We start from the raw sequence: 14,269 nt of genomic DNA on the forward strand, positions 1-14,269 counted from the left end.
TTGCTTTGAAACACAAAATTTTAAGCAAACTAACTCATTTTTTTTTCATAGTAGAAATAGCCAGACAAATTGTTCGTGTCGTAAACAAACAGCTGCCAAACACACACAAATTGACATATTGCGTTCAAACTTAACAGACATGTCAAAGAAGGATGTGCAAACCTAGAAAACTTACCGGTTGGCTTTACGCGCGCAGTTTAAATAGACCTGACCGGCTCAATTTTAATCAGAAGGTATTCTAGAGCTTTTTGACAAAATTGTTCTCGTGAAATGCATCGTGCGTGCTTTGAAATATGTCGTTAGCTCTTTTACTGCGAGGAAGGTACGACAGAATTTGTAAAATCGTTTCAAAATTGCACATTTTGAAGGATATCTGAAATGATTCCGGAAATTTTGGACAGAGTCTCTAATTTTTCTACTATCATTAGGTTGATTCAATTGGTTCTCCGGTTCAGGAATCAGAACTAATTGGCTCAAGTGGCACGTTCCCTTATTTATTTGGAGATTTGCGTCTTGCCGTGGCTTCTTATCATTTTCCTGATGGAAAGGGAAGGATAAAATTAACATAGAAGGAAATTGTGATGTGGGAAAACAGCACACAACATAGAGAAACAAATCGTTCTGCATTCCCGAAAGGATGCTGAACGAGCTGCAGGTGCCAAAATGCACAGTTAACAAAACCTCCAACCCCCGAGAGGATTTTACTAAAGCGACATCATTCCGCATTTCCGGAAGAATGCAGAACGATTCGCAGTACGTATGAGCAGAAGTTAATTCGGCACCCCATAAGGGATACCAAACAATCTGATAAACTCTATTTAAGGTCAATACAGAAAGGATTCGTACACTCCAGGAAGAACGATGAACCTCTCAGACTATAGATCCTTATCGCATTGGATGAGAAATGATAGAATATCCTTTAATTTTAACTCCGCATACACAGACTCAACCATGTTTGGAGAACCAAAAACCCGGATACGTGGTTGCGTCAATGCGGAACAGTTACATATCATATGACATGAAGTACAGTAATCGCATTCACACAAATCACACGAATAATACTCAGCACGCTGAATAGTGGCTGTGTAATAACTGAGTTTGCAATGTCCAGTCAGAGTTCTGACCAGAACAATGCAGTTGACATTTTGACATATTCAGATTCAAATCTGGTAAAAATACTTTTTTCTGAGCGCAAGTTTGCAAGCTGCGCCAGTAGCTGACATGTTTAGAGGCAGCCCTAGAACAAATCCTGTGCTTTATCCAACTAGTTGACAGTGATAACTCACCCGAGATAGTTGTAGACTTATAAATTCCAGCATCCGAAATTTCAACGGCGGGTGAAATCCCAACTGCATCATTCATCTTATGATGTCCTGTCTCGTAGAATGAAGATGCAATTGTTATATCATCCCGCATTTGAAACTCCAAAAGCCTTTTGCTTTGCAGAACCAACACAGTGTTCAAATATATAAGAAAGATTATAAACAACGAAGTATTGTATGAGAGCAATTGAATAGAAATCAACGTGTTCAGCTCCACAGGAATTCATATAATATGAAGAATACGAAGCCATCGCTCGACGAAGATCGGTTATACGACAAATAAACCGAAAATAGACATATGTTCAGTCGTTTCCTTCAATTAGTCAGTCTAACTGTGTGTGACTTTTGAGCTCTGCCAGGAAAAAGGCCACAAATGTCTCGTTCACGACTGCCTTTCTTAAGCTCCTACATCTTGAATTGCGTTTAGTGGCCTTTTACGACAACGAACAGAAAACCAGTGAATCAATTCTTGATTGAAACATTTCCGCCGGATGCCACACGGCTTACCAATCTGGTTGACTTATACCATCGGGATAGATGGACCGTAGTCACAGTACACGGATATCTAGGCTGCTCAGAAAGAGAAGTTGACACTGAAGATCAATTTCTATAGGTGTAAACTATCATCGGAAATCAATAGTTTTCTAGCAATACTGACATGTAGCCAACTGATTGCCATAGGTGATGAACGATTCACATGGAAGCCTTGTGATCTGACCAAAATATTCAGAAGAAGGTATAACCTTTTTTATCGCATGCGTAAAAAACGTGTTTTGTCCGACGGATTTTACACGGTCTCTAGGCTGGTTCTATCCGGAGAAGGATAATAGGTACTATCAATCTCCTATTGAACCACAGCCCCTACTACATACTGCGACTCGATTCTTCGAATAAAATTATCGCTAGCATTTCGAATAGTATCATCGCTTGCATTTGAAAAAATTGACAAAGATTGTCGAAACTACCCATGCAGTATTAATCCGTGATGGCAAAAACAATGAAATAACTCCGTTCAGAAATGTGCGCATTCAATGAACTGCACCCCGCCGCGTCGAAAACGGACATCGTGCGGCATGTGGGGACGCCGGATACATATCTACGTATACGTTCCGGTATCTACAACTTCTTAGCACTATTACACAACAATCAGAGGTTCGAAATAAAGCCCGGTTTCGGGCGGCCGACGACCCTGAGGGAAAAGAAGCTCCAAAGGGAGCGGAAGAGGAAGACCGAGGGAAAAGTGTTTACATCTACATCGGAGGTCGATTAAAAAATACCTGGCGAACATGAACACACGTGTCAAGAAGCGGAAGTCGCGTCAACTAGTTTCGGAGCTACAAACAATGACGTAGCGGCAACGGTTGAATAAGATGGTCAACTCGATTTTCCCGGTGAAGTCAAAGCCGCTATTCTTTCACTTCGGACTGACCGTGAACGTGGGAATTTATAGTAAGAAACCCCTATCGGAAGTTTCGTCGTTCATCAAGAAATACCATTATGGCGAAGACGCTTGTTCTGGTCGGATCTGGCGTCGGCCCACTACTCGAGTCGATCGTTGGAGAAGATGGAGTACCTGTATATCGATGTGGTACCCAAATCGGAAAACCCGTCCTGCTGCGTCCCATCCCGAATTTCTGAGCAACCTGAAGAGTAAGATCTACTCCAACAATTTTGTTACGAAAACTGAGGAGGAATTAATAAACAATACAAAGAAAATATACTCAAAAACATGCCTACACGAGTTTATCGTCAGCCATGGCGAATGTTGCGGTTAACTGCCGGTAGGCCAAACGCAATTATCTGTCTTAGCTTTCTTTCTGTCACCATCTGAAAAAAGTTCTGTACGCTCGCAATAGCGTTGTCCGTGTTCCGATTAGGATCCCTAGCGGCTGGTCAACAGTGGCAGTCGATGACAATGGAAATCAGAAACGTAGCAACAATTTAGCCGAAAATAATCACTATCAAACCTGAATCTTTTTCGATTATTGTTTGATTTGTTATGATGTATGAGAAGGGATATATGTATAAGTGTGTTACTGAGGTTACTTGTCATTTAACAATAATTTTTCATAATGAATGTTATTCGTATTTAAGTATTCTGTTCTCTTTGATGCCGTTCTTGGCGGAGAATGTATAATGATTTGATTCGTTAGTGACGATGTACACGGAACAAGTTCTTTTTCTTTTTAATCGAAGCGTTATTGAATGTTGACAGCATTATTACATTTATTCAATTGTTACTAATGTACTTGCTTTATAGCGAGATGCATTTGCCCTGTAAGCAGTGCGTTTCAAGTTCTTGAATTGAAGGTCCAATGCGACACTGCTTGAAGTAAACGGCGATTGTATTTTTTCACCCCGTTATCTTTCCTTATTTAAACATATTCCTTATAAGAATGATAATCACGGTACAATCCACTCTAGCAGATAGCCAATCGTTTACAAAAAGAAAGTGGTTGGAAACTAAAATGCGTTTTTCCAAGGAAATTTTAGAACGCCAAAATGTTGATTCCATGTCCAAAATGACCGAGACTCAGATTCAGTGAACAAACACAGCCACAAGGCATTCTCATCCCACATTCTCAACTCCGTGAAGCTTCAGCAATACTGTAGTTGGTGTGTTGTTGGAATTTCAAGTAACGCAATCAATGAAAAGAAAAATACTTTCAAAGCCACTGAATACCGGTAATAGCGAAAACTATTCGATAACTCTGCATCGAACGTTGACACACAGTAAGAATATCAGATGACCGATATAGCTTAACCGTTCTAAGAAATTCGAAAACTTTTTTTAAATTGCTTATTTGTCCTATTACGAATCGCGTTCGCACTTCGATCCAAACTACCAGTGAAAGTTGTTTCTATTGCTATTTCTTCTTGATGAAAGATCTACAATGACTAACACTTTTGACATAATTTTGCCTTTGTTCCTGTGATTAAGACTGAAAAATATAAAAATGTTTTTGAATCCGGATTCTGAGATTCCATAAGCCATTTGAAACTTTGCGTATCAGTCGATGATGCACCTGTTTTAGGGCATTTAGTTTATAGTAAATGTTTTGTGCTATCCAAACAAATCTTATTGAATCATCCGTAATATTTTAGCTTTTTTATGAATTTATAATTTCTTACCTGAAATTCTCTCTCAATTCTAGGGCCTGCTGGACAAATTCTTGATCCCCAAAGCGAGTAATCCAGAAAGTAAGGTCTTTTACCTCAAAATGAAGGGAGATTACTACAGATACCTAGCCGAGGTAGCCACAGGAGAGACCCGCAACAGTAAGTATTACGGGTTTCGTTTCGGTTTCGATTCACTGGTACTGCGTGTGCGAGATTCGTGGTTCATTCGTCGACGTTTAACCGACGATCATACGCTCGATGTGGACGTCCAACATCGAAGACGAACACGCACTAATCTCGTCACTGTTGTTATTTGTATTTTTCATCGCGCGATTTCTTCCCCTCATTATAGCCGTAGTAGACGATTCCCAAGCCGCTTACCAGGATGCCTTTGAAATTAGTAAAGGCAAAATGCAGCCAACACACCCCATCCGATTGGGTCTCGCGCTCAATTTCTCAGTCTTCTATTACGAGATCCTAAACTCTCCAGACAAAGCCTGCCAGCTGGCGAAACAGGTCACTACTAGAATTATTTGTGTTTATCTCTAGTCTATCGTTTAACTTCATTCTTTCGGAAGTTGATTTTGTTTTTTTGTTCACTTCTTTTTCCGTACACTTTGCGGAGAAAGAAAAATTGTCGAAAATCAATAAAGTACACATATCGAGCACACACGACGCACTAGAAGGCAGGTAGCATCATCTTACAGTGATCAACAATCTTGAATCCACTCCCGAAGCCAATTAGATAGCTAGCTAGCTGTTTGCTGGAAGGTTTGCTTTCCCACACTCCACTTAGAATTTGACCGTCACAAAACAACCAGTGCTAACCCGAGAAAAAAAAACAGCAACTACGACCCTCTTTATATCATGTCTAGTTCTCTATCCCAATGTTCTTTATCTCTTTCTTTTCACATTTTTGTAGCTGTGGTTGAGGATTCGCAGAAATCGTACCAGGAAGCGTTCGATATTGCCAAGTCGAAAATGCAACCGACGCATCCGATTCGGTTAGGCCTCGCACTCAATTTTTCCGTGTTTTATTATGAAATTATTAACTCACCGGCACGGGCCTGTCATTTGGCTAAGCAGGTTATATACTACGACCTATTCTTCTTGTTTGTGTCCATTTTTTTTCTCTCTGTACATGACTATGTTATTACGAAATAATTGGCCTCACCAATGTCTCAAACACAATCAGATTCTTGTGAAGCAACCCATTCTAGAATCAACCAAATATTCTGTATGTCCTTAACATAATTAACAACTCATATAACCATTTTCTGATCAATCCACAAATTGGAAACGTCTGTAGTAACACCCAACCAATTGTAACGTGTGTTGTTAATAACTATTGCTTATTGTACAACTAATATTCAGTGCACGACAAACACGGTCCACAACAGTTGTTCAGTTGAAATTAACCGTCCCTGCAGTCGGAAGCCGCAGGCGACAAATCTGTATTTTGTCCCAAACTAACTAACATCCAGCCAACCCCTCGAACTCGAACTCCATCCGGTGAGCCTGTCCAGATGTGAAATTTCTTTGTGTAATCCCGTACTTCCCAACAAACAACCACCAAAACCCGTACTAACGTAAAACGATACCCAACAAGGAATGCTGCCGATGTGCTAGTTAGAGAAGTTAGAACTTATACCGAAGTGATGCTCTTTCGAATTGTGACATGTTGTGTATTTTATTTATTTTGATAATTTTTCTCATTAGTTGTTCTTTTGTTGTTTTTTTTTCTTCTTAGTATTACAATAGTTTTTAATTAGCTTTCTTATTCGGTATTAACGCGAGCAACTGTGCTCTTTTCAAATCGTTGATGATAATTTTGTTTTTTTTTTGTTTCTCCCCTTTCTCTTTACAACGAATTACGAAACCAACCATCGGTGAACGGTGCAGGCGTTCGATGACGCGATTGCGGAACTGGACACACTGAACGAGGATTCCTACAAAGACTCCACCCTGATCATGCAATTGCTGAGGGATAACCTCACCCTGTGGACCTCGGACACCCAAGGCGATGGCGATGAACCACAGGAAGGTGGCGATAATTAACCAAACTAAAATTAAAGAAACAAAAAAACACACACACTTAAATATAATAGAAATTCCTTTTGACTAATTAATTAAAAAAAAACAAAAAGAAAAACAAGACAAAGAGAGAGAAGAAAACAAATGCAGAAATCATTTCTTTAAGAAATTGCTACACACACTCACAGACTTTCTTTGTGGAGAGATCTCTCAGAAACAAGAGACAGAGAGAAAGAGAAAAACAAAAATACATGTTTGTATGTATGTTCTATTTATCTCCCCCTTCCTGATGAATCGTTTCCATTTGGGAAACATCCGAAAAGTTGAAGCTTCGTTAGTACAGTTTCACTTCACAAGGACAATTGTTGATTTTTGTTTAGTTTATCTGACATAATACAGGCCGCAAAATAGTGTTCATCGCTTTTATGGTATTTTATGTAGTCATAAACTGAAGTCGGATATCACATCAGAATACTTTTCGTTTTTAATAAATCTCATTCGAGACACAAAGCAGAACTTTGGTCAGACGTTTTTTTTTATTCTCTCGCACAAACTGCTTCTACGCATCTTACAATGCGAGCCCAGTTTGAGTAGATTCTTTCATTTGGTTGGTTTTGTAGTATTAAAATTTTTCGGCTATTACAATGTTTACTCAGAACACAACATAAACCGAATTGTATTATTCTATGCCTCTGTGTCCTCTATACGAAGAATATACTAAAAAAAAATCAAAAGAGAAGGAAATCGCACTTCTGTAAATGTGTAAACATCCCGATTGAAATTTTTGTGATTCACTCTGGAATGCAATCGGGCGCCCGAATTTTTTTTGGAAGGGCGCCAGTGCCATTCCGCGTATACAATTTCCAACACTTTTTACCAACATAAAAAAAATTTGTTAACTGTAATGGCAAAGAATGTAACCAGCAAAGTCTTTCTAAGCATTCAACATAGAAACAATCGAAAACGGAAAAAAAAACAACTAACGTGTCGTTTACCGAGAACAAAGCGACCCAAAAACACGAAAGGAACACGAACATCGTTCTGCGGAAAAACAAATAAACAACATCATATGGAAATTATTACTCTAAAAATGCAAAAACAACAGCAGTAGAAGAACAAGAAGAAGAAAAAACGCGCATAATGTAAGAAAGTTTTTATCAAAAGGCAGAAAAAATTAAAAAAATATCCAACCTTTTTAAAGAGGAGCCTGGCTGCGCATACGCTAGCAAAACACACATTCTGTGAAGAAATGTAACAAGGAATATTTTTTAACTTATGGCGTTCTCACAAGAAACAACACACTCACGATTTTTCATGTATTATAACAGCAGCCAAGTTTGGTGAAAACAAAACAGCTAAATAAAACAAGAACAACATTAACTGTTCGATAACTGGAAACAAAAAAAAACATTTTGCTTGTCATCTCAAAATTGAGTTTTCCTTCGTTCCCCCGTTCTCGCAGGGCTGCTTCCTTCGTTCTCCGTTCGGTGATCGAAAATGACAGAAAAAAAGAACCTCACGTATATGTTCCCAAAAACAAGAAAACCCGCACGCTGCTTCCCCGGGGAGCTGCCTGTGGCCCTAGCGCGACGCACCACCCGTCACTGCTGGGAAAGAAAAAGGTTTCTTCTCGTGATCTTTACGTAAGAAAAAAAAACGTGTTTTCCCCGATCTGAGTGTAATATTGGGTGTGGTATTTATATAGAATAAGACAGGATACTGCGACAAACAACAACAACAACACCCGGGAAACGTACCGTACGTTAAATTGGCATTTATCATACCATAAAAATTCCGGCTTACATTGGTTTCCGGTTTTGATTCATTTGTTCGCACACTCAATCAGCGAACGGGCGACACTCGGATCCTTACGTTGAGTTGAACATTCAAGACAAATCTCGCTGATTGGTGCTAAAACACAATATTAGATATGCGAAATATGTACCGTCGAGTAGAGTCGAAATGTAAAACGATTTATTGTTCCTAGATTTTGAACTGCTTGGATCCATAGAATCAATGATTAGCATATTCAAAGGGCAGCTTGAAAAAAAATTTAGTTACGATTTTTATGTCATTTCGTTAGGTTTCAGTTTTTTATTTCTTAGAAAACGACAGCCCAGCAGTCTGTCGTGTGAATATTCTTAGGCCGCGAAATCACGTCTCTGCACTTTCATTTCCTTTCCTATTACTTTTACTCACCGAGAAAGAAAAAAAAACACTAGACAGAACGCTGACAACCCTTATATTTACAATCAGTGCTATCGGCTGCGGTAGCGTTCAGCTAAAAGTGCTATGTTATTTTAATTTATTGATTGCCTCAAAACGCAAAACGTTTCAACTATCGAAGCGACAAGACGACGGCTTGAAACATCAACAGCTCCAAAGCTTCCAAGCTTCACTGAAAACATTTAAGAAAAAAAAACAATCGCAGTAAATGTAATGAGAATAACAGAAAATAAATGAGAAAGAAGAGAATCAAGAAAAAAAATTACTCATCTTCGTTTTTCGGTAATATCGCTGTTTCCATTCATTGGTTGTACCATATTAAGCAAAAGAGGTATTGTATTTAAAACGATTAAACATCTCTAAACTGAGAATAAAACCTTCAATAAAGAGACAAAAAACCGACCACTGTGTTTCTTGTTGAGGTTCACGTGTCGGGACGAAAGGTAAGTAAGTACGTAGCTATTGTTTTAGATCGAAAGAATTTACAGATGGCTCTGTTCCGTCGAACGATAGAAAATTGGGTACAATCTGCGGGTTACGACTAAAATTAGTTCCCCACCGACCGTACACAGTGTACATGTACGGTGTTCAGTTCATATGAAAAGTTTTCTGGGACGGATTTCATCGTAGAATAGGTCAGAAGAAAAAAATAGCAGATCAAAGAAATATCGAATGCTTGACCTACGGTGCTAAACTAGGTATGTTTTTGAAAGCTTTCTCTTCAGTTTTCTCGACAAAATCGTTGGAGTAGATCTTACACTTCAGGTTGGCCCAAAAATTCTCGATGGGACGCAGCTGGGGGACGTTGGGCGGGTTCGCCGACTTGGGTATCACATCGATATTCAACCGCTCCATCCTCTCCAACGATCGGCTCGAGTAGTGGGCCGACGCCAGATCCGGCCAGAACACTGCGTCTTCGCCCTCGTGGCATTTCTTAATGAGCGACGCAACGTCCAGCAGGCATTTCGTACTAGAAAATTTCCCCATTCACGGCCATCCCGGAGTGAAAGAAAAGCGGCTTTGACATCCCCTTCTCACTGAAAAAATGTGTGAAATGAACTTCACCTCGATGCTCATTTCCTTCGTGGGGGAAGTAAAATGCGAAGTGTCCTGACAGTCGTTTCCATCCAGGCAAAAACATCATATTAACAAAATATCCAGCTCTCGCATTTCTTGAACAAATCATTGGCAACATCCTCTTTTGCGAACATGACGACCTCAGGCGAGTCCGCATCGAATCTCGAACATAGAAGTGGAGAAACGTCCATACAATTGACATGATATGTTAAATGTGATACCGTGCGATTAGAGTGCCTATAACCAGAGTGATGACTTCTCATTCGTAATGTTGGCAACAATTCAAAACATTCCATTAGCTTTACATTGTAATTGACAGTTCGTTTGCTCGTTTGGAACTGGAAGCTGTCATTCCAAACGAACAGCTGTCGTCACTCTGATTATAGTCACTCTACGTGCGATGGCGTTGCTGAACTAAAGATTGATTTCGCTTCAAGCTGACAGGGTCGGCATCCAGGGTAAGATAAGTCTCGTCGTCCATCGTGATCGCGATTCGCCGGGAAATCTTATTCAGTCGCTGCCGCTGCGTCATTACCTGCAGATCCGAAACCAGTAGACGCGACTTCCGCTTCTTGGCATGTATGTTCATATTCGTCAGGTACTTTTGCACTGTTTGGCCGATTACACCGACCTTCCGTCCAAGGGCGCGCAACCAGACACGTATCCAGAGGGGGGGCCCTGGCCACTCCCGAAATCAGAAACAGAAACAAAAAAAAAAATGATACGAAGCGAATAGTGTCAAAACTAAATAAAATGAAAAAATAAACGACAAAAATAATAAGACACTTAATTGTTCTGGATGACTGGAAAATGCAAGTGCGCGAGCTTACCATAGTTGAGCGAGATTCTGCAAATTCAAAAGATATCCTGCCGCTGGACCTCGCACATAATTATTTAGGACTAAAAAGACGAGCGCAAGTGCACTTCGAGTACAGGTTTGGCTGAATCCATTATTATACACCAGAGAAATAAAAGATTACCCGACAATGGACTGAAGTCGTCGCGGCATGAGTGCCTGGAAGGGATACTCAATGGGTCGGAAAGATCATGATGCCGGTTTTCTGGGATTGTCATAGTATACTTTTAGAGTACTAAATTGATTAAAGACCGAAATCGCTGTGAAAGGGCCTGACATGAAGCACATGAGCATCGCTACCATAGTTAAAACCATCGGTTTAATGCTCCAATTACTTGCTCCTTGTTCACCTGATTTGGCCTCCTCGAACTGTTATCTGTTCCCAAACCTCACATTTCCGAGAAATCAATTTGAGTTTCGTTTTGGAACATCCGAGCGCTATTTCCGAAACCTGTATAGCTAAAGTAAGTTTGTATGGCCATCAACTAATATGACCTACAAATTTAGAAGATGCTTTCCGTTCTCCACAAATCGGTAAGGGATCTATCTCGGACCACTTCTCAAAATCCATCGCAAGTCTTGTGGATTTTCGTGCTCTAGAAATGGACATTTAGAAGGTCTTAAACATGTGGGATTGAAATGGCATGACAGTAAACGTTAAGAAATGTAATACAATAACCTTCACTCGGACATAGTCAAAAAAATTATTTTAATACCTTATTATGATAGTTCCAGTGTAAAAGTTTAGGGTGTCTGTTAAAAAGGCGCATTTTTTTAATCTGGGCCCCTCCCGAAACCGAATCCTGGGTACGAGCCTGAACGCAGCGATGTAGTCACTTTTCCCACGGTCTTCCTCTTCAGTTTCCTTTAGAGCTGCTTGGCCTCAGGGTCGTCGGCCATCCGGAAGCTGGCATTCTTTCGATGCTCTGATTATTGTCTAATAGTACCAAGGAGTTGTAGATGTCGGTACGGGCGTGCCGTTCTTTGAACGCGCAGTCTTCTGAACGGAGTTGGAATTAGAAAATATTGTTTCTGGTAAATAAAAATATGTGTTCGAATGCTTCTGTTTATCGCCCTAACATTTTGCACTACGATTAATAAGTGTATTTGCAGTCTCAATCTCACCCTTTGCGTTCTCAGTCTCTGGGATATAAATAATTCGTCAAAACGGAAGTTGCGGAAGCGTTCTATAAACAGAGGGAACTGCTCACGAGTTCTATTTGAACGGTGTGCGTATATTCGTATTGTCCCGGGTTGGCGGTTCAATGCATAGGACTTAGTGTCAGTAGGATCCATAGTACTAGCCATGCAATGATTCTGTACGCTAAGAATCGGCTGCGAAGTCTGTTGAAACAGAAAGGCCAAATTCCACGAAAGGAATGTAATGCCAAGACTTTGTTTTGCGTATATTCGTACTACTGTTTATTTCTCTCTCCGTTCGCCTGATGTGTTGGCCAGAACTGCCAACTTCAACTCTGTTTCAAATAAAAACAATTAATTTCCATCTGTGATGGATATATTCGAAAAAAAAGTGTGTATGAAGTAAAATAAATAGAAAGGAAAGGCTTTCAATTCATCAGAACATCTTAGAAACAGCATTCGAATCGTCTGGAACTGTGGCTCAGACTCTGTGTAGAAAACAATAGAAATATGGGTGAATATCGTACCCAACGTTGTCAGGTATACGCGAGCAGAGCTTAAAATTGTCACACATTGTCAATGAAAGAAACCATTCCAACAACCTCATTTTCAATATTTTACTATTTCATTCGTAAATGACCGACACCAGAACAAACGAAGAGAGACGAAGCATTTTCGACAACAACACTGACTGACGATACTGACAACATTTTCTCTACCACCCTGCAGTTATATTAATTTCAACAATTTGTACTTACTTATGTCAATTTCAACCAATCACGAGCTGGTCCAAAACTGGCTCTCGAAGTGGATTAAAAATTGTCAGGTGCTGTCCTAGATACAAACCACCGTCAACTGTCAAATGACGTTCATTCAGCGCATTTTGTGAGGTAATGTTCATGTAAAAACAAATTTTCCTTTGTTCACTTTATCTTTCGATTACTACAGAGCGATTTAAAGATTTTCGTTATTTTCGTTTTATTTCAGTTTCGATGTGTTTTTCCTTTGGATGTGATGTGTTTTGCTATTGAATCGAACTACATGTGTTAAACACTTCATTTTCTAGTGGGAATGAATACAGCACAAATGTATGTGCAAAACACTTGATTCGGTCAACTGTGTTTCAATTGAAATCTATGTGGAAAACAATATGACATTCATATGAAATTCGTATAGAAACTAAAGATAACGATATATCTTATCGTTTTGATGTGCGTTTCAGGTAAATGTAGCATGTTTTCCTCTAGATATCAACATTTTTCACACTTATTTTATGAGTGAAGTGAATATTTTCATGAATTCCATGTGTTCTACATCCCGCACGGCCTTTTGGCTACCTGGGTAGCCATGGGCACCAGAGGGCTACCAAACTTGTTTCAGTGACGTCTGTCAAATCCAATTTGGCCAAACATATCTTAGTTATTATTTTTACGTTTCGTCTTTGACTCATCAGTGCAGAGCAGTTCAAATTGAACTGCTTAGTGCTAAACTCGGCAGTTCAATTTGAACCGCTAAGCAGACGTAAAGTTTCTGCTACTTACAGAACACTTTTTGTTTTGCAACGAAGTGCAATGTCTTTTCTGACGTGCCGAACGAAAACGTGTTTTCGACTATTTCTGGCCGATGCAGGTATGGTCATTTAGGGGTTAGCCAAATTTTGTGCTAGGGCACATAACCGTTTTCATTATTTTTACGTTTCGTCTTTGACTCATCAGTGCAGAGCAGTTCAAATTGAACTGCTTAGTGCTAAACTCGGCATCGGCCAGAAATAGTCGAAAACACGTTTTCGTTCGGCACGTCAGAAAAGACATTGCACTTCGTTGCAAAACAAAAAGTGTTCTGTAAGTAGCAGAAACTTTACGTCTGCTTAGCGGTTCAAATTGAACTGCCGAGTTTAGCACTAAGCAGTTCAATTTGAACTGCTCTGCACTGATGAGTCAAAGACGAAACGTAAAAATAATGAAAACGGTTATGTGCCCTAGCACAAAATTTGGCTAACCCCTAAATGATATCTTAGTTAGCCGAGCGTTTTCATCTTCTCACCTTCGCTGAAAATGTCAAAGATTTCAATGTGGAAAAATCCTGGTGGATACGGTTGTATATCTGGCAGCGGTGAGGCAGTCGGTCACCAGAATGTCTGCCAGCCATAGTTTTCCAGCTGGCAGCGTTTAGTCAGCCAGCTGGCAGCCATGCGTATGCGCCCAGTGAAATCTGTCGACCCACATCGGTCCGATCATCGGCCCGATTATCGGACCGATTCAGCACGATATGGACCCGATCGTAGCGCTTCGATCGGGTCGTCATCGGACGATTTTGCACCATTTGCATCAACCGCGTCAACATTCGAACAAGCGAAACGCATCGATATATCAGACCGACATCGGCCCGATATCGCACTATAGAACATCGTGCGATCGTCGGGCTCTTTTATTTTGTATTTTCTTCTTATTTTTACTTAGGATTTCTTGGATTTAATCGAAAGAAAAATAGTCGT

At 40.0% G+C, this 14,269-nt stretch overlaps 1 protein-coding gene across 6 annotated transcripts in view; it reads left to right on the plus strand.

The window, feature by feature from the left end:
* Positions 1 to 9,104, plus strand: part of LOC131439499 (14-3-3 protein zeta) — a 30,291-nt gene extending 21,187 nt beyond the window's left edge. For 5 of the 6 annotated variants that reach the window (XM_058610588.1, XM_058610593.1, XM_058610590.1 and 2 more), the window contains exons 5-7: positions 4,478 to 4,601; positions 4,795 to 4,958; positions 6,345 to 9,104. In XM_058610588.1, coding sequence (XP_058466571.1) covers positions 4,478 to 4,601; positions 4,795 to 4,958; positions 6,345 to 6,500 — 444 coding nt within the window. In that variant the 3' untranslated portion in view covers positions 6,501 to 9,104. Of the gene's footprint in view, positions 1 to 4,477; positions 4,602 to 4,794; positions 4,959 to 5,364; positions 5,529 to 6,344 lie in introns of all 6 variants that reach the window. The other variant, XM_058610589.1, reaches the window with a different exon arrangement.
* The last annotated feature ends 5,165 nt before the right edge of the window (positions 9,105 to 14,269 follow it).

Source organism: Malaya genurostris, chromosome 3, assembly GCF_030247185.1.
Source record: "Malaya genurostris strain Urasoe2022 chromosome 3, Malgen_1.1, whole genome shotgun sequence".
NCBI lineage: Eukaryota > Metazoa > Arthropoda > Insecta > Diptera > Culicidae > Malaya > Malaya genurostris.